The sequence below is a fragment of the Hemiscyllium ocellatum genome, chromosome 8, assembly GCF_020745735.1.
Source record: "Hemiscyllium ocellatum isolate sHemOce1 chromosome 8, sHemOce1.pat.X.cur, whole genome shotgun sequence".
Taxonomy (NCBI): domain Eukaryota; kingdom Metazoa; phylum Chordata; class Chondrichthyes; order Orectolobiformes; family Hemiscylliidae; genus Hemiscyllium; species Hemiscyllium ocellatum.
In genome coordinates this window covers 54,485,492-54,505,959 of record NC_083408.1, presented here as the reverse complement: position 1 = coordinate 54,505,959, position 20,468 = coordinate 54,485,492, and the positions used below count along the sequence as shown (strand labels likewise).

Below are 20,468 nucleotides of genomic sequence, written 5' to 3'. Positions count from 1 at the left end.
TCCTTGAACCAAAGGCGAGATGACATTATATCTCTAGCTGAAATAAACAGGTCGGACAGAAAGCACTTGACAGTTTAATGTTAGGTTATTAAATTATTTGGATTGATTTTTTAGTGTGATCAGAAGGAAATAGGTGCATTTTGAGGTTTTATTTATTCTCTGGTGTATTGCACTTCATATTAATCTGCGAAGAATTCCAGACAAAGATTTTACTGTGTTGGTTATTTCATATTGGATAGCCAGAATGAAGTGAAATAATGGGCTGAATCTTTTATGGTTTTTATGGTTAAGTGCGATTGCATCAAGTGAAGTTTGGAGGTATTTCTCACTGGACTTAACCAAATGTGCCTCATTAACTACATACTCAACTCACAGCATCTCTCATGTTTGTCTCGAACCCCATCTTACCACGTACTATTCCCAGAACAACTTGACAGTCAGCGGATATCCGCTGAAAGATTGGCATCTCTTGTGCTCGCACCATCTGTGAAAGGCTGCATACACCCAGGTAAATGTTGCTGGTGCCAGTGGACCGTGCTCTAAGCTGCTTTTGGTGCCGAGCAACATGAAGGCTCCTTGTAGCCAGGTACCTGCTGAATGCACCATGTACCCACTCTGATTTCTCAATGTCTAATGTGTTCAGCATGTGTGGTAAAATAGGAAAGTGAATATTAATATCCATTAATAAGGCTTCTAACAAACTAATATACCCTTAAAATGTAACTTGCTGCTGCCAAACAAGAATCTTGTCCGGCTTTCGGCAAAAACACAGAAGATGCCATGCAGTGACCTGTCACTGGACTTCTTCTTAGATTCCGGCACTCATTTGGACATAGTGGTCTGCATTGGGTAGAATCACATAGGAGTCTGAACAACCTGGATTATGGTGAAGTTGTAGCACAATCATAGCCATAGAAATGTACAGCACGGAAACAGATCTTTTGGTCCAACTCGTCCATGTCGACTAGATATCCTGAATTAATCAAGTCCCATTTTCCAGCATTTGGCCCTTATCCCTCAAAACCCTTCCTACTCATGTACCTATCTGTTCAATCAGACAAGAATTCTGATGACAACCATCAAAATGTCAAGATCATTTCATGTCATTATTCATGGTTTTCACAGGCAATGTAGCAAAATTTTTTCAGTAAGTATTGAGTTAACTCGTTCAAGAGGATTAATGCTTGTTAGACAACTCAATGACCAACTTGCCTCATTAATATTCAGTTCCGGTCTTGCCAAATTCACCAAATAAAACCTACATGGAAACTAGAGTAGTTCCCTGGCCTATGACCAAACTTCAGACCAGGACAAAATCCATGGCATGTCTCCTTCCACATGCACATTCTCTCTAATGTATGAGGAGTATATTCTGGAAGTACAGGATTGCATTGCTGGGCACACTGTCAATTAGCATGGAAAGCTACAGTGGGCACAGTTAGTGTAGAGGGACAGACACCCAGTTCATAGTTCTCTTGCCAACCTATGCCCCTCTACCCCATTGACCTTTAAAGCCCCAACCAACCTAAAAGGTAATTCATGTCTATCTTTATCCTTCACCCAACACTCTTTGCCTTCACACCAATCATGCTAGCACACCCCGTATCATTCATGACTAGAACTCTTGATCCATGCTGACACAAAATACAACAAAGTTTTTAAGTGTTTATAGATAAATTGACTACAAAGAGGCCTCACTGACAAAAAAACAATACACTACATTTAACTTCCTTTCCCCACTTCATCTTAGGCGTTATAAGAACTTGGAGCTGCAAATCAAAATGTAAACTGACCAACACCCCATCATGATAATAATAGGTTGGGAAATAGATCATGCAGCATAAATCCAAGAGTGAGAGCCCATACACTTTGTCAATAGAGTGAAATAGCAAGCAGTGGCTGAATTAAATTGTGTTTTTTTTTAAATGAAAGGCAAAGATATATAAATGCATTGACAAATTGACAATTTCCTTCACAGCTTAACAATTTGATTGAATTTGAAAGTTGTATGTATAATCCACTGTTTAACACATTCATGTCTGTGTTTAACAATCTCAAAGTGCAGTTGACTTCTCCCAAGTGCCACATTGCACCTTGAAAATTCCTCTCCCAGATGCGTCTTTCCTCAACTTAAAGTATATCCCACCTCTCCAAATGGGTATCATGCATCTCCAAAGAACTCCAGCAGTTTTCGATCTTCTCATGAAAGATTAAAACCCACACCTTTTGTTTTAGATGAATGAAAACCAGATCTGGCTTAAGGCAATTCCCACACCATTGCCTTCCTTGTTGAAGAGTGTGGTGCTGGAAAAGCACAGCCAATCAGGCAGCATCCGAGGAACAGGGGAGTTGACGTTTCAGGCCCAAGCCCTTCATCAGGAATGAAGCCTCATTCTTGATGAAGGGCTTATGCCCAAAACATTGACTCTCCTGCTCTTCAGATGCTGACTGACTGGCTGTGCTTTTCCGGTTCCACACTCTTCAACGTTGATCTCCAGCATCTGCAGTCCTCACTTTCTCCTAGTTGATTACACCATTTCCTTCCACCTGATGAAAATGGCAGGACTGGGTTTTAGGGCAAGACTTCTGGAATGGGGGCTCTAATATAATTTTGACACAGACTGCTCCATTCACTTCTTTTCTTTTTTTCTCTCTTTTTGTTCTTTTTTCCTTTCAACTCATCTCCTGTCCTCGAACAGCATCGGTGGAAGCGGGTTGGGCCAGTGTGGACTCAATTTGAAACCCAGAGCAGACTTAAAGTATGGCCCAGCATGGACTCAAGGGGCCCCGATCTCAAAATGAAACCAAGCACGGATTCCTGGCCTTGAGGTTAAGCCCAAAGTGGACCCATCTGTTCCATCTGATTTTTTTCTTTTTTTCTGTGCTTTAGAATGTCTGCAATGTTGAACTTTTAACTTTATTGCTTTTTGTTTCTAATTTATACCCAAGATTTTGTACTGAGACACCTTCATACCTAAGATGGTACCAGAAGTGGCGACTTTATACACATTTCACTGTATTCATGTATCTCTGAACTTGAATATATGAGACAATAAAATGTAATTCAAAGTCTAAAACAGAAGATGATTCATAAGAAAATAAAAATGGGAACTCACAATAGCTGCAAATCATAAACTGAAATTCAATATACATCTGAACTGTTACAAAAAAAACATACCTCTAATAGTTGCCATTTGTCTTTAATTCCCTCTACCTTTTCAAGAATTTCACTGGGTAATGAGTTACCAGCTTCTCTCAGACATGCAACCTTCTTTAGTAAATGTAGTTTCTTAGGAAGCCACATTGACATCTCCATGCTGTATCCCTGTAAAACAAAATAGTCTATTACATGATCTTTCCAACTGAAATACAGTCAGTTTTGTATCAGTGGTCGTTCCGTTCTCATGCAATCCCATGTTATAGGAAAATTGCATAATAGCAGCACTTGTAATCTAATGGGGCCAGAATCGTGGTGTAACAAATACATACTTTAAAATTTCGCGCTTTAGAAACCATGTCCCCAATCTGTCAATCATGTTACAGCAAATTTGTGTTAACAAAACACACGTTATAGCAGAACAACCTGTACCGCTATTAATTAATTTGTAAGTAGAACATGGACTCAATTAAAATTAACTTTAATTCCTTTAAAATTTTAATCAATAGAGTATTCAAAAAGTGTAAATATTTTCATGCTGTGAAAATACAAGAAGAAGATTGACAAAAAATATTATTGTGAAAATATTTAGGTAAGCAGATTTTAGATTTTTTTCCATAATTACAAAATAGGCCTAGTTTTGTGAAAAAAATTAACTTAATGATACTGTGTTACCTTTGAAAATATGGTAATACCTATATTTAGGATGCAAAACAAATCCAAAACATTTAATTTTGTGGACCTTAGAATGCACAATGTTCTTTTTAACATTTACATAACTGGCGTATTGGAAATGACTGAGCGCAGAAAACCGTTCTTTATTCTTTCTTTATTTTGTTTGGCAATATTGAATTCACAATCTGGATTAGTGGTGCTGGAAGAGCACAGCAGTTCAGGCAGCATCTGAGGAGCAGTGGATGCTGCCTGAACTGCTGTGCTCTTCCAACACCACTAATCCAGTATCTGATTTCCAGCATCTGCAGTCATTGTTTTTACCTTACCAATATTGAATTCACATCAATACAATAAAAAATAAGCCAGTTCTTAATTGATAATTATTCAATTATTTCACATTTTACTCAATATTTCATCATTCTCTAGAGAGTGTTTCCAAGTAAAGATGCTCAATAGCAGAAAGAATTACAGATGCTGGAAATCAGGAACAAAAACAGAAATTGCTAGAAAACTCCTCAGGTCTGATAGCATCTGTGGAGAGAAAGCATAGTCAATGTTGGGCAGACAAGAGAATGAGTAAAGGTCAGCCTGGGAGAATCATTATCTGCTAATGGGGACCATTAGTGGCTGACAATGGATTATTTATGGTTACAGCCCATGTGATGACAAGACCTGGTCTGTGGGGCATGAGGTAAGGACATGGGAAAAGGTGCTCAGGCCCTAAAATATAGTTCGGAGGAAGGATCGGTTGACCTGAAGTGTTAACTCCGATTTCTCTCCACAGATGCTGCTAGATCTGCTGATCTTTTCCAACAGTTTCTGTTTCTCTTCCTAAAAATATTGAACTCAAAATTGAGTCCTGAAGGCTGCAGGGTCATCAGGTGGTAAAATGAAGTGTTATTCTTCTGGCTTGCACTGGAACTTCGCAGGAGCACTGTACCAAGACTGAGACAGAAAGAGAAAAACTGCAGATGCTGGAATCCAAGGGAGACAAACAGGAGGCTGGAAGAACACAGCAAGCCAAGGAAGTATCAGGAGATGGAGAGTCAAGGTTTCTGGTGTAACCCTTCTTCAGGACTGGGGTTGGGTGAAAGGGGAGCTGCAGACAAAGGAGGGGGGAGGCAGGAGGTAGGGATAAATGAACTGGTTGGTCGATGGGAGGAATGAATCCGGTTGGTAGGGGGTGTGTTGAAGTAGAAGGCAACAGGAAGCTCAGTGTCATTTTTATGGACAGAATGTAGGTGTTCTGCACAGCAGCCACCAAGCCTGCATTTTGTCTTCCCAATGTAGAGGAGAACACGTTGTGAGCAGCAAATACAGTTGACTACATTGAGCAAAGTACAGATAATTTGCTGCTTGGATAGTGAGGAGGGGGGAAGTAAACAGGCAGGTGTTACACCTTCTGTGATTTCATGGGAAGGTGCTGGGAGATATGTAGAATTGTTGGCAGTGGAGGAGGAGTAGACCAGGGTGTACCTGCAACCTGGCAAGTTCATTGCAACGTATGGTGTCAGTGAGTTCCAAAGTACAGTGCTTGGTGTGTTATGAGTTAATCTGAGATCAGTCATGGTGATTGTTGCGAGGCTTGTGTTTTGCCAATGCTGTCTCCCACCAAAGGATGGGAAGTAGTCACTGCCTGTGGAAACTATCATGAGGTAATTGGTGAACAGACTCTAAGATAAGGCCGAAGGAACCAAGAGGCAAGCTCCATCTGTCAAGTAACTGCACTTTCATGTCAGGGATTAGTTCCAAGTCGTTTCTCATCTGTGCATACCAGAATCATAAATAAATATAAATGAGGCAAGACTAGATAATAATGAGATGTAATTGCACGGAAATAGCATGCTCACTGACAGTGAGATTTGGAACTTGCCATTGAAACTTTAACGGGAAGATCAGACTTTTTTTTTCTCAATGTTGAGAATCAGATCTTTTCATTCTTGCTGTGTTTTCCCAAATTTCCAATCATTGCCTGCAGCTCATACAGAGCTCTGGAAAAAAAAAGTCAACAGTACACCAACAATTGAAGAAGAAGCCTGCCCCATAGCCAAAAGATGTTAGGTGCTGCTAATGCATGAATTTATTGCAAAGGAAAATTCCCAATGAATCCTGCATCCAGTTAAGTCTTTATGAGCGTGTTTTACCACCTAAAAGGCAGGGGTCAGTGTCTTCTTTTAAAAGGCAGGTGGAAAGGAAAACTGGCATTATTTTCTCAGGGAACAAGCTACGATGGTCAAAAGGGGCCTCCATGATATTCCCTTTCTTCACATCATCTTAGAATCCTTAAAATAAAGATTACCCACTGTCAGCTGCCTGCCCATACCAACCATATCTGGCATGACCATGGGAATATTGAGGTCAATTGAGTTTTTAGATCAGTTCAATTAGCCCTTAATTATTTCTTTATATATGGTGGGCAAGCTGTAACATTTGGCACCCATCCACTCTCTGTACTATGATGGTGAGTTAGTGCTTGAGTGAGAATTTGATGGGATAGCTACCTGATCTATTTTACATGCCCATCTCTTGCCAAAAATATGCCTGGCAGGGACATGCAATTCTAGTCCCGCATTTCCAGGACCTTTAAATATCTTCCATTTTCTTGCTTATACTGTATTCCAACTTCCATATTCAAAGAGGAATGTTGATCTGATATTACATTTTGGTAATCTCATCCTGCTTTCCATAGGGATTATCTTATTTTGAAGGAGATCAGACATTTTTGCAAGGGTTTGTTTTTCACACGTTATGTACTTAATGTTTTAATTGCTTTTCCATCAGATAATATTATAAAAGGATTTATAAACACAAATACATTAATAGACTATGAAACAAAGTAATAATAAACACTACTAAATTTTTGGTTAGGCTGCATTTCATATAGACTTTGCAGGTTTAGGCACCTCACCTTATGGAATGATGTCATGACTATTGGGAGGGTGCAGGAGTAATTCATTCAAATGGTACTATGATGAGACATTTTCTTTGCAAAGACCCTAAAAAAATTAAAGACAGAATCGTCCAACCACACCCACCACCCTCCACCCCAAACAAAATGGGCAATGGTTAGTCAGTTGGGAAGATATAGCAAGAACAGAAAAGTGAGGTTTTTCACCAAGATTTTAAATGCAAGAAAAATATCTCGCGAGTGAGCAGCCAGAGATCTATTTGCATATATTAACATCTTATTATTACCTAATCTCACCTCATTTATGTGCAGGTTGCTATTTTTTCAGGCAATGGAGAGAAACTAGTTAGCAACAATTCCCAGCATCGAAGTTTGAATGGGTATCTGGCAGGTGCAACTTTCCAACCTCTTCTCCAGATATTCATCTTGGCCAGTATACCCCAACAGCTCGGGGCACTCTCTCTTGGCAGTAATTGCTTGGAAATCCTGGGAGGTTGGCATTGGCAAAGCACCAGCCTCACCATATCATTAGGGCATATTTAGGACTCATTTATAATGCACATCAGCTCAAAAATACGTTGGAGCTCATTGATACCTTAACTTACAATACTGCTGCCAGGCCACATTGCCCTTAGTAATAGGATCCATCTCATTCATCTGAACAAGGTGCATTTCTGGAGTCTTAGCTTGCTTTCTTAGCCCTTACTCACACCATCGCTGCCCTACCTTGCCTTTTAGAGCAGACAGATAGTCAGGCAATTTTTCATGTTTAGCAGCAATGAACAGTCAAGAGGCATTATGGTCAGTCACAGGACTGGTCTGTCATTAGTCTGCAAATGTGATAAAATTCTATATTCTGTTAGCGTGTTGCCTGAAAAGGAGTATTCAAACTTTTTACCTAAGTATTACCTTGTGTGGCAGACAAAAGGCAGGGAACTGATTCAAACATTAAACAAACCTTTTTTCATTTAACCTTTTAAGAATTCAGTATAAAACATATGTTCATTGCAACATTAACTTATTATTTCAGCTAACTTTACTGTTAATTCATTTCATTTAAATTCACTTTACCTTACTTCTTTATATCCACATTTTACCCTAACACTTCCTGTAATTAGTAAGTTTGGCTTTAATCAAGTACTACCCCCAGTTCGAGAGAACTAGTCAACTTCATTCTCCATGCAGATCTCGCCTCATAGTTCTTTGTCCTCTCTGCGAGTAACTTCAGGGCACATGGTTTTCCAATGTGGCCTCAAAGGTTTCTTCCTCTCTCTTGGAGAAAAAAATCTTTGTTCTGCAACATGTATTCCCTTTCCAGAATGATTTCTGGCACTCAGCCAATGAATTGATCAAAGCCTGATCACATTATTCAATCCCAGCTAACGGAATCTACTGGTAAACAACTCCCAAATGTTTACACCAAGCTCTAAACGGTGACATTCCATACTCTACACAAAGTAATAGAGCTGCCGGTATGCTGTAAATCTGAGGAAGGGTTACCGAACCCGAAATGTTAACTCTCACTGATGCCGCAAGACCTGCTGAGCGTTTACAAATTTGAACTGCTGATTAACTGAGGTCATAATTTAAACTAGCTTGACCAAAATTCCCAGTATGTTTGATTGCAGTCTTGCAGCCATTTCTGCTGCTGCCATCTGACCACAAGAGCATAAAGGTGTCTTTCAAAAAATTATTACAGATTTAGTAGGCATCATATCCAGTCATAATGAGGGATTGTAAAGAAGTTATATACAGGGAACAAGAAAATGGCAAAATAATGATTTTGGTTCTCTCTTCATAAAGGAAGACACAAATAATACCCCAAACATTTTGGAAAACGCAGGGTTTAGAGGAAGGGGGGATCTTGCAGGTGGTTTGTGTTCCCATGTCTCTGCTGCATTGTTCTTCTAGACAGAAGTAGTCATAGGTTTGGAAGGTGCTGTCTGCGAACCTTTGGTGAATTTTTGTAGTACACAGTGCTGCTACAGAATGTCAATAGTGGAGGGAGTGGATGTTTGTGAATGTGGTGCCAATCAAACGGGCTGCTTTGTCCTGGATGGCATCAAGATTTTTGAGTGTTGCTGGAGCTGCACCCATCTAGACAAGTGGGGAGAATTCCATCATGCACCTGGCTTGTGCCTTGTAAATGGTGGAAAGGCTTTGGGGATTCAGAAGTTGAGTTACTTGCAGCAGTATTTCTAGCCTCTGACCTGTTCCTGTAGCCACTGTGTTTATGTGGTGAGTCTAGTTGAGTTTCTGGTTAATGATAATCCCCAGGATGTTGATAGTGGGGATATCAGTGATAATTCAACCACTGAATGTCAAGGGGCAGTGGTTAGATTTTCTCTTATCGGTGGTGGTCATAGCCTGGCATTTCTGTTGCCAGAATGTTACTTGTCACTTGTCAGCCCAAGCCAGGTGATTTGTCCAGTTTCATTTCTTTGAGACTTTGTAGCTATTGACAAATTGAATGGCTTGCTAGGGCATTTCAGAGGGCAATTGAGAATCAGTCACATTTCTTTGCTCTGGAGTCACATGCAGGCCAGACCAGATGAGGAGGGCAGATTTTCTTCACTGAAGGACGTTAGTGAACCAGGTGGGTTCTTCGGACAATTGGCATGGTTTCATGGTTATCGGTAGATTCTTAATTCCAGTTCTCTCTTTTTTTATTGAATTCAAATTCCACCATCTACCATGGTGGGATTCAAACCTGTGTCCCCAGAACATTAGCTGAGTTTCTAGATTAATAGTCTTGTGATAATACCAGTAGGCCATTGCTGAGTACAGTTTCTCACGTGGAGACGTCACAAATAGTTTTTCCAATGGTGGTCATGGATTTATCATGAAGAATCAGGAAAATAAATCAAAGGTCAAAACATCTTGAACATCCTTGCTTTTCATGCTTAACAGTGACAATGGCTGATGGCACCTGCCCTCCTATCAGCCAAGGAATGATACTCAAAGCAGAGGTACTTCGAAGAAAGAGATAAAATTAAAGAATGACTCTTACAGTAATATGTTGCTTTCACATTGCTAATCCTATGCTAATTCTATTTTTAAAATTAAGTGAACTAACAATATTCACCAATGCATTAAAATCCAAAAATTACCTAAGCTAGAATACCTATACAGTTAATTAATCAAAGGAAATGTAACAATACAGTATCCAATTCTATTTAAATCACTGGTCTACACCTACATGTGAAAAACTGTAAATCTGATAAAAGGTTTGAATGACCTTCCCAACTATTTATTTGAATAGTTAACTATTAGCACAAAGGCACAATCTTGGGATTCAGTTTTTCAAAAAGAAGTAAGATATAGTTCCTTGATATAGATATAGGATAAAAGGGTACATAGAGAAACCAGGAACACGGTACTGAGTTGCATGATCAGCCATGAGCACGTTGAATAGCAGAGCAGGCTCAAACAGCTGAATAGTCTACTCCTGCTCCTATTTTCTGTTTATATGTTTCATTCTATCAAAGTTTTATGCCTGTTTGTTTCCGAAACTGTCCAGCTGCCTCTGGATTGTTTGAACATTTCCTGCGAAAAGTTAGAGATATATTTAATTCACTTAATAATGCTACAAAATGTAAGAGTTGTTACAGTATATAAAATCTTTATGTTAAAATATTTCAAAACATAGTAAATGTGCCATATTTTTCTTTCCTTACATTAAATGCATGTTCCTATATAACACCAAAAACTTCTGCCCAATTTGAGAATCTGACAAAGTTTCGAAATATTTTTAATTGTCTCCACAACAGAAGTTATTTTCAATCTACCATAGAAAACTTATTTTGACAGATTTGGAATTTTCTCAGTTTTCTTCATCATCAAAAAACAAACAACCCATTTGGCTGGAGAAGAAAATACCATAGAAACTTTACAGAACTGATCTGACCTTGAACATTAGAAAATATCTACACTGTAGAATGTGTAACATTGAACCCTGCATGAGTCTATTTATTGGTGAAACAATGATATATTCAGAAAGGAATTCAGAAAGATGATCAAGATTATGATGCATCTCTTTTGCGGCATAACCATAATATGTGAACTTTTTCTGAGAATTCAGTTGTTGCAATAAACTTTAGGATGGGTGGAAGAACAACAGGGTGATGGCATTCTAAATAATGCATGAGAAGCACACAATGAAACAATAGTTTCTCCATTGATCAGAGAGAATGAGGACTTGATTAAATAAATACTATAGCTATCTAACAGACATTGAAAGAGCCAATATATTTTGCAAAATAAGTGAGGTAACTTTACAACTATTTTGAGATGGGCTGTTGCAACCCATAATTAAGAATCATTTGGCTGAAATTGCTGTTACAAGGTGACAATGTAAAAATAAATAATTACTTCTAAAAAGCACCAACATACTTTTTTCTCTTGAAAACAAAAAAAACATAACTACAGTATTTAATATTCACAATCTGACTGCTGAGCTGCATGGTAGCCTCATAGGAAGCTCATGTTTAATGTCATTCAGTGATGAACAAAAGCCCTTTTTATTTGCAGTACAAGGTGCTAAGCTCTGCTGCATATATATATATATATTCAGAATGTGTGGGAGGTCACAGCATCACTTTATGTAATAATGTTACAGGCAAAAATAGCCATTTATTAAATTTTGATGTAAGTATTGCAAGCAGGACAATCCTAACTATTGTTACAGAACACAGCTGGTTACCAGACAATGATTTCCAAATACAAAATTGAGAAACCGGTCCATTTTTTCACACAAAGGTATATGTCAATAATTGCAGAATATGGCAACAACAGGACAAGATCCTACATATTTTCTTCTGTGAAGTTGCAATGGGATAACTTGATCCTAAACACATTTACTTTATGATCTTTGAAAAGATTAAAGAACTGCAATGTCATTTAAAATTGCCAGAACTCTCCAAGCAAATTACATTTGAGGTTCTGAATCAGTTTTTTTCTTTGAGCAGATTCCATTTACACGCATTGCAAATCACATTACATAGCCCATGCATTGTTAATTGGACGTAGATTGCATTATCATCATTATAAATCAAACTCCAAATATCAAAATGAATTGCAAATTCACTAATAGGAGATCATGAACCAATCTTTTTAAATATCTTCCATTAATAATTAAATTCAAATTATATTACTCTGAAATTCTCTTATGAGGGCAGACAGCTTATTCACTGTGACCCTGCTTTTAAACAGCAGAAGTCTTTCAACAAAGTTGCAGTTTTTCATGTGCAATTCGTTTAAAAGATTAATAGTTAATGTGAGAGTCAAAAGAAAAAAAGTAATGATCAGATTTCTCTGAAATATGGCATCTAATGTATTGAAGACAAGTACTCACGACAGTTTAAAGGGTCAAAAGAGCACTTTCTTTACTGACTGTAAATGACTAAAGTACGTTGCAATGACAAGTATGTCATTTTGTCTGAGTCTTCAGATAAAGTAGTATCCATATGTAAACGTGTTTAGAAACTACAGTAATCTGACAAATTGGAAATTATCTAAAGGAATTTTGATGATAGAGGTTGTGATGACATGGAGAGGTTACTTGTCGAAAATTTTATCTTAGCGAACATTACATTATGGTAGATTAATATTGCAATAAGACCATTTATCATTAGTAATAAACATTCCCATTGATTCATGCTGCACAGTCAACAGCCACAGATTTCAGATATTAAGCTAGAGAGTTCCCACTGCTCTGGACTCACAGAATGAAAAGAAGCAGTTGGAAAAAATAGCAGCAATCATTTAATGCTGATGACCTCTGACAGGCTCACAGCTCTTCTAGCTGCACAAAATTTGCATGGATTCTGTGTGCATAGGAACAATGTAACCTAAATGGTAGACAATCTTTATTATAATGAAGTGGGTGTCAAGGTCAATGTAAAACTGAGATGATAAATGGAGTGCTACCAGGCAAGAGGAGTCGCACATGCAATGTAGTGCTTTCACTTAATTGTTGCCTGAAACACACTGAGTTAATAAAACATAGAAAACAATTTCTGCCAATTAGTTTCACTTTAATGTGCTAAAGTATTAGCTGAGGAATCTCATAGATGGATGACAGCAATTTAATTTTGAAAATTCTGATTATATAAAAACTCCATCTTCTAGAATGTGATTTCAACGCGCAGTTCTCTGCTGCTAATCAGTAGCAGAAACTTCCTTTACAATTTAAGTAAGTCTTGCAGTTTATGAATCGGTTTTCTACAATTTTCCCACTTCATTTTCAGATTTTAATTGTCATATACCTGAAAATACAATCCCAGACACCAATTACAGAAAAGAACAGCTGTCATCAAAGATGGCCTGAATCTTGCACAACCTTTGTTATTCAATTGGCTGGCCAGCAAGTGGTAATAAGCATCTGGAGGAATGACAAGTCGAAAATATCATCTGTTGCTAATTCTCCCACAACAATTTATTTACTTTGATTTTTGGGAAAATGGACAATTGCAGATTGCAACCAGTCTGTTTGAAATCACAATTATCTCAAAAGTCAAAGCACATTTCACTTTTGTATAACAAACTTTTAACACAAAATAACAAGCATGACTGAGAACAATAGTCAACAGGATGGGGTGGCTCATTGGTGTAGCAATGTAGCAAGCCATAGTATAGTGTAACAACAGCAATGACAGTGTTTGCAGTTATTTTAAACACTGTACATTCTTAATGTCAATTGCACCACTAGCACAGGGACAAAGTATAGGTGCTTAATTTCTTAACAGGGCAGGGTGAGAAAAGTGGAGAGAGCGATCAACCACATTTCTCAGAGAAGGAGCATGCACTGCCTCCAGAGCAACCTTATCAACAACTGGTCTCAATGTTCAATTGTTGAAGAATGTAGTATGGCATAGAGAATTCAATAAGACAAGAAAAATAATTTGGTGCAAGTGGGGGATGGTGGAAAGAATTCAACTGAATTATAAAATGTCGATAAAATAATTGTTGTGGAATTGTCAAGTTAAGGCAAGGAGGATATCGAGAGGATGAAAGGGAATGAGTGAATCCCCATACGCCTCATTTGGGCACCTGAATTTCAAATGGCACTGGATAAGAAAAATTGGAAGCAATTCAAAAGCTTACAAGGGGACTAAAAAGGATTCAAAGATCATCACTGATCATTTTCATTTTAGAGGAGGAGGTGATATCATGGTGATGCATTGCACTAGTAATGCAGGATCCCATGTTGATGTTCTGGGGCCAAATGGATTCAAATCTCACCACTGCAGATAGCAAAATTTGAATTCAATAAAAATCTGGACCAAAAAAAACTAATCCTGACATGTAGCCATATCAATTGTTGCTAAACCCATCCAATTCAATAACATCATTCAGAGAAGACAACCATCTTCCTTACCTGGTCTGTCTTACAAGTGACTCCAGACCGTAATGTGGTTGGCTATTAGGGCAATAAATGCTGATCTAGCCTGTGATGCCCATTTCCCACGAATGAATACAAAAGAGATAAAAAGAATTTCAATCCCGTCTCTAATTAACTGTTTTTTGTACATCTTACCCACAGAATTCCCAACCATCAATTGAGAAACGAATTTTTATGGTTGCAAAATTTAACTAAATAACATGACAAAAATATGTTTGCTGAAAAGTCTTGATGATCAGACGCATGAAAAGCTAGAACAAACTCATCTGTGCGTGATTTGTCAGGTCTGGAGTATTGATATGCCCAAGGGGTTGAGCCCAGCAGGGAGTAGGCTACAGAACTAAATAGCTGTGAAAGTCTTAATGTAGGATAGAATTCAAACTAACCTTTACATGACCTTCGGAGAAATATGCAAGAGAAAAAATTAATTCTCTCGACAAGAAACATCCGAATTTCATATTCAGGCGTGTTTGCAAAAATAGAACTAAAGCCGCTTGACAAATGTCGCTGGTGCCAAACGAAACAACAAACTGTGGAGAAAAGGTTTCAACCGACCAGATCTGTTGCAAGAGAAGCATCTGAAACATTTGGAAAAGATCCAAAAAAGCAACAGACACCGAACAATATTGTTGTCAGCTTGATTATTCGGAGAAAATTTGTTTACGTTTTATGTTTTTATTGTGTGGTTATGGGTGGGAGAAATTTCTAATTGCTCGATTATTATTGGTGAAATAAAAATCAATAAAATGCTGTCGTTGTACAGAATTGTTGGAAGCTTTGAAACCTTTCAAAAGATACTCAGGTTAATTTAACCATGTTATAATTTGCCGAAAAAATAGATCGGCGAGGTTAAGTTTTGAAATAAGCAAGCGCTCCAAATTTGCATTTTTAAGTTACGAAGCATGGAAGGATCAAGTTTGAGTTTTCCAGAGACACGGATTAGGAATTTAAACACTAAAGCAATGTGGAAGCATTGGTGACAGTTATTCTGGTTGACAGTGAAATTGTCATTTGCAGTTTTACACAAGTTATTTGCAGCATTGTTCGATTTATGTTCGCCGTGAACTTATTCATTTCGTCGGGAAATGAAACAAATGTTTATTTTTAAAGTTACAAAATGTCAATTTGGGTGATCAACATCAAAGTACCGCGCGCTCAATGTTCTCAGCAATCCCGGTCAGGATGGCTGTAAGTTTTTCTAACTATTTGTCCCAAAGTCCTGTTTGGGAAGTAGGCCATCTTGTGGACAGTAGTGGGTAAACGTAAGTTAATTACCTAACGACGTGAGGTTTGTACTTAAATGGTTAACCATAATTCAATACCAAGAGCTATAATTAAAGCTATACGTGTCTTCATGAAGCAATTTTACATCATTTTAAACTCATGTGAAAACTCAGTGGTTTAACTCGCCATGATAAAGGTGGTTAGCACTACTACCTTACAGTGCCAGCGACTTGGGTTCAATTCCTGCCTTGGGCAACTGTCTGTGTGGGTTTCCTCTAGGTGCTCTGGTTTCTTCCCACAGTCCAAAGATGTGCAGAATGGGTCTGGGTGGGTTGCTCTTCTGAAGAGACTCTCTCTCCAGAGGGTCAGTGTGGACTTGTTGGGCTGAAGGGCCTGTTTCCATACTGAAAGTAATTTAATCTGAAATAAGATTGCTAAACATATGTACTGTGGGCTTCAAGATGAAAATATCTGTTGAATGTAATCACTCCCCGATTCCAGGGTTATAATGACTAAGCCTTCTTGGAATGAATAATATGTAAAAAGATATCCAAATTTTGCTTGGCTTAGAAAGTCTTAAGCAGTTGCTATAAATAAGCAAGTTTATAAATTACCCAACCGAGTGACTAAATAACTAAGCATAAAAGTAATACGACATTTCTTCCCTGTACTCTATAGTCAGAGGTGGAAATCTTTGCCCTTCACAGTTCATATTCTTGTTCCCTGGACTGATGAAAAGTGCAACTGAGTCTGTAAAACTGTTGTTTGAAATCAAATCAATCTGTAGGAGGAGAAGTAGTCTGCAGAGACAGATTCTGTCTGATTTATAATCCATTGACTGCATGCAGTGTTATTTTAATGTTACACAATTTTGGGCTTTATATAACATAATAAAAAAAGTTCATTAAAGAGAAATAGTGCTGAAAGACAAAGCATGAAGGTTACTTGATATTTTTCCAATGAATAAATACAGCCTCCACTAAACTCTTGATCAATTAATGTAAACAAGCAAACATTTTCACAGCACATGATATAAACACTGAAACACATGAAATAAATTTTCCATAATTCTTTCTCAATTTTTCATGATAACGGAAAGAACAAACCAGACCAACAAGGAAATTGGATGAAATTCAAACACAGGTCCAAAAAACATCCTTGTAATTACTGTATAAGATTTGTACCAATGTATGATTAATAGTTTCTTGGGAACAAAGGAGTTGGAATATTTCTGAAAAAAAAGCATATTGTCCAGGCTTGGCTCTCATCTGGGTACTACCAAGAATACTATAGTTCAGATGATCTTACTAAAGGAGAAAATCTGCTGGTGAGTTGGCAAGTTGTCTCTGATTGGCTGGGGTGTTACTCTAACATAAACAAAGAGCTATTGCAAACCTCCCAACAAAAATACGTACTGTTAGATATGATTCTGCAATTAGATTTCACTCGCTAAACAATCCTAGTGCACCACTAGGTACATTAACAATCAATTTAAGATAATCAAACATGCACATATGCCCCTTACTTATATTGCTAGACATTCTAATGCAAGGTCCTGTTCTCTGCAAACAAAAGAAATATAGAACAAAGAGAACAAAGAACAAAGAAAATTTACAGCCCAGGAACAAGCCCTTCAGCCCTTCAAGCCTGAGCTGATCCAAATCTACTGTCTAAATCTGTCGCCCAATTTCTAAGCATCTGTCTCCCTCTGCACCCCATTAACTCATTAATTGAATCTACCGTGCCCGCTTCTATCACCACTGCTGGCAACGTGTACCAGACGCCCACCACCCTTTGTGTGAAGTACTTGCCGCATGTATCCCCTTTAAACTCTCGTTAATGAATCCTTGTCTCTATTGAAAGCTTGTGTCTATCCTATCTATACCCTTCATGATTTTGTAAACCTCGATCAGGTCCCCCCTCAATCTCCATTTTTCTAGTGAGAACAAACCAAACCTACTCAACCTCTCTTCTCAGCTAGCACCTTCCAAGTTTTGTGGATTTTTTTGAATTACCCAAGAGCTTGGGGAGCATATTGTCCTGGTTGCATTCTCCATGGCAAAGCCTCAGCCAGAGTCAACCTTTCTAACGATTAACATTCTTTTCTATTGTACTATAAATTCTCTGATCAATTGAAATTTGGTATGCCTATGTTTGTCCTGATCAGTTCAAGATAAAAAAAACCTGGCCAACAAGTCTCTGTTTCAAAGTAATGATTATTGCTAATACATTGCAACAAACCTAGGTATCTACAAAAATAGATCAAGAAATTTAAATTACTCAAAGTATGGATATAGGAAACTCAACCAAGTCCCCATTCAGTTTCACTTGAGTTAATTAAGAAAGCAATAAACTGGAACTTGATGATATTTGGAGCTTAATAAACATCAAAAGCTGTGCATCTACTATTTCACCTGTAATCAGAGGGAAAATCCTTTTTATAGAGCTAATTATCTTGAAGCATTTGGTTGTGCACTCATTTATAATTTTTTATTTCTGATTTAGTCAGCTGTTCACTGACAATTGCACATTATATTAATACTGTGCTCATTTTTGTTATTGATTATTTCAAAATTTTAAATATCAATGCTTCTAATATCCACCTCCTTTTGTTTAAATTCAAAATAATGCATATAAATTATTGATCATATTTAATCTTTAGCTTAGGAGTTCTCAGATATGTCAAAAAAATCTACTACTTTACAGTATTTTCCAACTGTCTTTCCTGATGTCAATAAATACTCATATGACATACTCATAAAATGACTTAGCATAGATGACATTTAATGAATTCTATAAGATCAAGAAATTCCTGATAAAATCTGCACTGCAGTTTAATCTAAGGCAAACATGTTAAGATTCAAATCAGAAGTAGCAGTTTCCCCAAAATATTGATGCATTTAAAAGTTATAATTAATCTCATTTGTATATCACATGCCCTATGAGTGTACAGCTTAAAATATGGTTGACTATATGCAAAACATTTTCTTCAATTGATAGCATTAAAATGACAAAATTGATCATGACACAGGAGGCATTCACCTGTTGTTTCTGCATCAGATCGCCAAAGGAGCAATTTATCTAATTCACCTTTCCCCCATGCCCTGCATATTCCTCTTTATCGGATAACAATCAAAATCTTTCTTGAATATCTTGATTGAACCTTGGTTGGAGGGCAGAATGGTGCCTCAGTGGTTAGCACTGCTGTCTCACAGCGCCATGGACCTGGGCTCAATTCCAGTCTTGGGTGACTGTGTGGAGTTGGCATGTTCTCCCCGTATCTGCATGGGTTGCTGCTGGGTTCTCTGGTTTCTTCTCATAGTCCAAAGTTGTGTAGGTTAGGTGGATTGGCCATGGCCTTGGGAGGATCTTTCGGAGGATCGGATCAGACTCAATGGGCTAAGTGGCTTCTTTCTGCATTTTAGGGACTTTATATTCTAATACTTTGCATTTAACACATGAAACATTTTTCAATGTATTTATATATGTGTTTATATATTTATAAAAACACATACATAAATACATTGAAAAATGTTTCATGTGTTAAATGCAAAGTGTTAGAATATAAAGTCCCTAAAATGCAGAAAGAAGCCATTTAGCCCATTGAGTCTGCTCCGATCCTCCGAAAGATCCTCCCAAGGCCATGGCCAATCCACCTAACGTACACAATTTTGGACTGTGGGAAGAAACCAGAGAACCCAGCAGAAACCCATGCAGATACGGGGACAACATGCCAACTCCACACAGTCACCCAAGACTGGAATTGAGCCCAGGTCCATAGTCCAAATCAATACTTCAGGCTGTGCATTCCAGGTCCTTATAGTTCACATTGTGAAAATGTTCTTTCCCTCATGTTGCCATTGCTTCTTGGCCAATTGCCTTAAATCTTCTTCATGATTAATCCACCAATTGGGATATTATTTATGCAAATTACATCATGTGTATGTGCAAGCCATGTCTCAGTTGGGAGCATTCTCACTTTTGAGTCACAAGATCTGGGTTCCAATCCCATTCCAGAATCCAAACAAGATCAAGACTAACATTCTAGTGTGATACTAATATAGTACTGCACTGTTGCAGGTATGGTAATTTGAATGAAACATTAAACAAAAGCTCCGTCTGCTTCTCAGGTGAAAGTAAAAGATCCATGCCACTATTTTGAAGAGAGCTGGGTAATTAACACTAGTTTTCTAGACAATCTATATCCCTCAATCAACATTACAAAGCTAGAATATTCAGTTATTACACATTGCTGGTTTTAGGAGTTTGCTGTGCCTTGCTTCCTACTTTACGATAGCGACAATGTCCCAAAAGTATTTAATCAGCTACAAAGTGCTTTGAGATATCTAGTGGTCATGAAAATTGCCATGCAAATGCAAGCTTTGTTTCTTCCCTAAAATTAGATATAATGATGTCAGTTGATGTCAATTGCTTCATCTGAATGAGTAAGACTATCTTGGTGTCCCCATAGATTCTTAGATTTTCAGAATTATCCTCTATAAACTGAGACTAACTTGCTGAAATGTGTCGGTACCCATGCATACAGACTGACCAGCTTTAATAGATCTTCATTTATTCCTTTAAGTAGATCATATCAGTAACTCAGTAATTGGAGAAAATGTAAGGGTAAAACCCCAAATGCTGAACTAATTTGGATATGTCTCCAGTTGAGATATATCATCGTTTTACAGCAGTTACTTTAGATTCTGGCTGCTTTATAAAACTGTGATAATCTGATTCATTATTTTTAAATGCATAATATAAATATCTAATTTTAAAGAAGCACCAACAATTTACTTCAATTGAGAGGCTAAAATCCCAGTTTCTGAATATTTAATTCCACTAGAAGTGATCATTTTAAATCTGATACCAAACTATTTAATCTACTGTTTTAAGCAAAATAAAGAAAACTATTGTCTGTTGGCCAGAAAAGGTTTTACAATAGACACTAATCAGAAACATCATACAGTACATCTTAATAAAAATGTGGATTGATGATATTAAATAATATTCCTATTTGATAGCAAAATGTTGAAATCATTTTGGGTTAATATATTTCTGCGAGTGAAATAAAATTGGTAAATTGTTTTCTGGTAAACCAT

At 37.5% G+C, this 20,468-nt stretch overlaps 1 protein-coding gene across 1 annotated transcript in view; it reads right to left on the bottom strand.

Moving 5' to 3' along the window:
* The window catches only part of akap6 (A kinase (PRKA) anchor protein 6), a 375,831-nt gene that overhangs the window by 71,771 nt on the left and 283,592 nt on the right, over positions 1-20,468 (bottom strand). Inside the window, exon 10 of the mRNA XM_060828958.1 lies at positions 3,179-3,325. Within this exon, the coding sequence (XP_060684941.1) occupies positions 3,179-3,325 (147 nt within the window). The remainder of the gene's footprint in view (positions 1-3,178; positions 3,326-20,468) is intronic.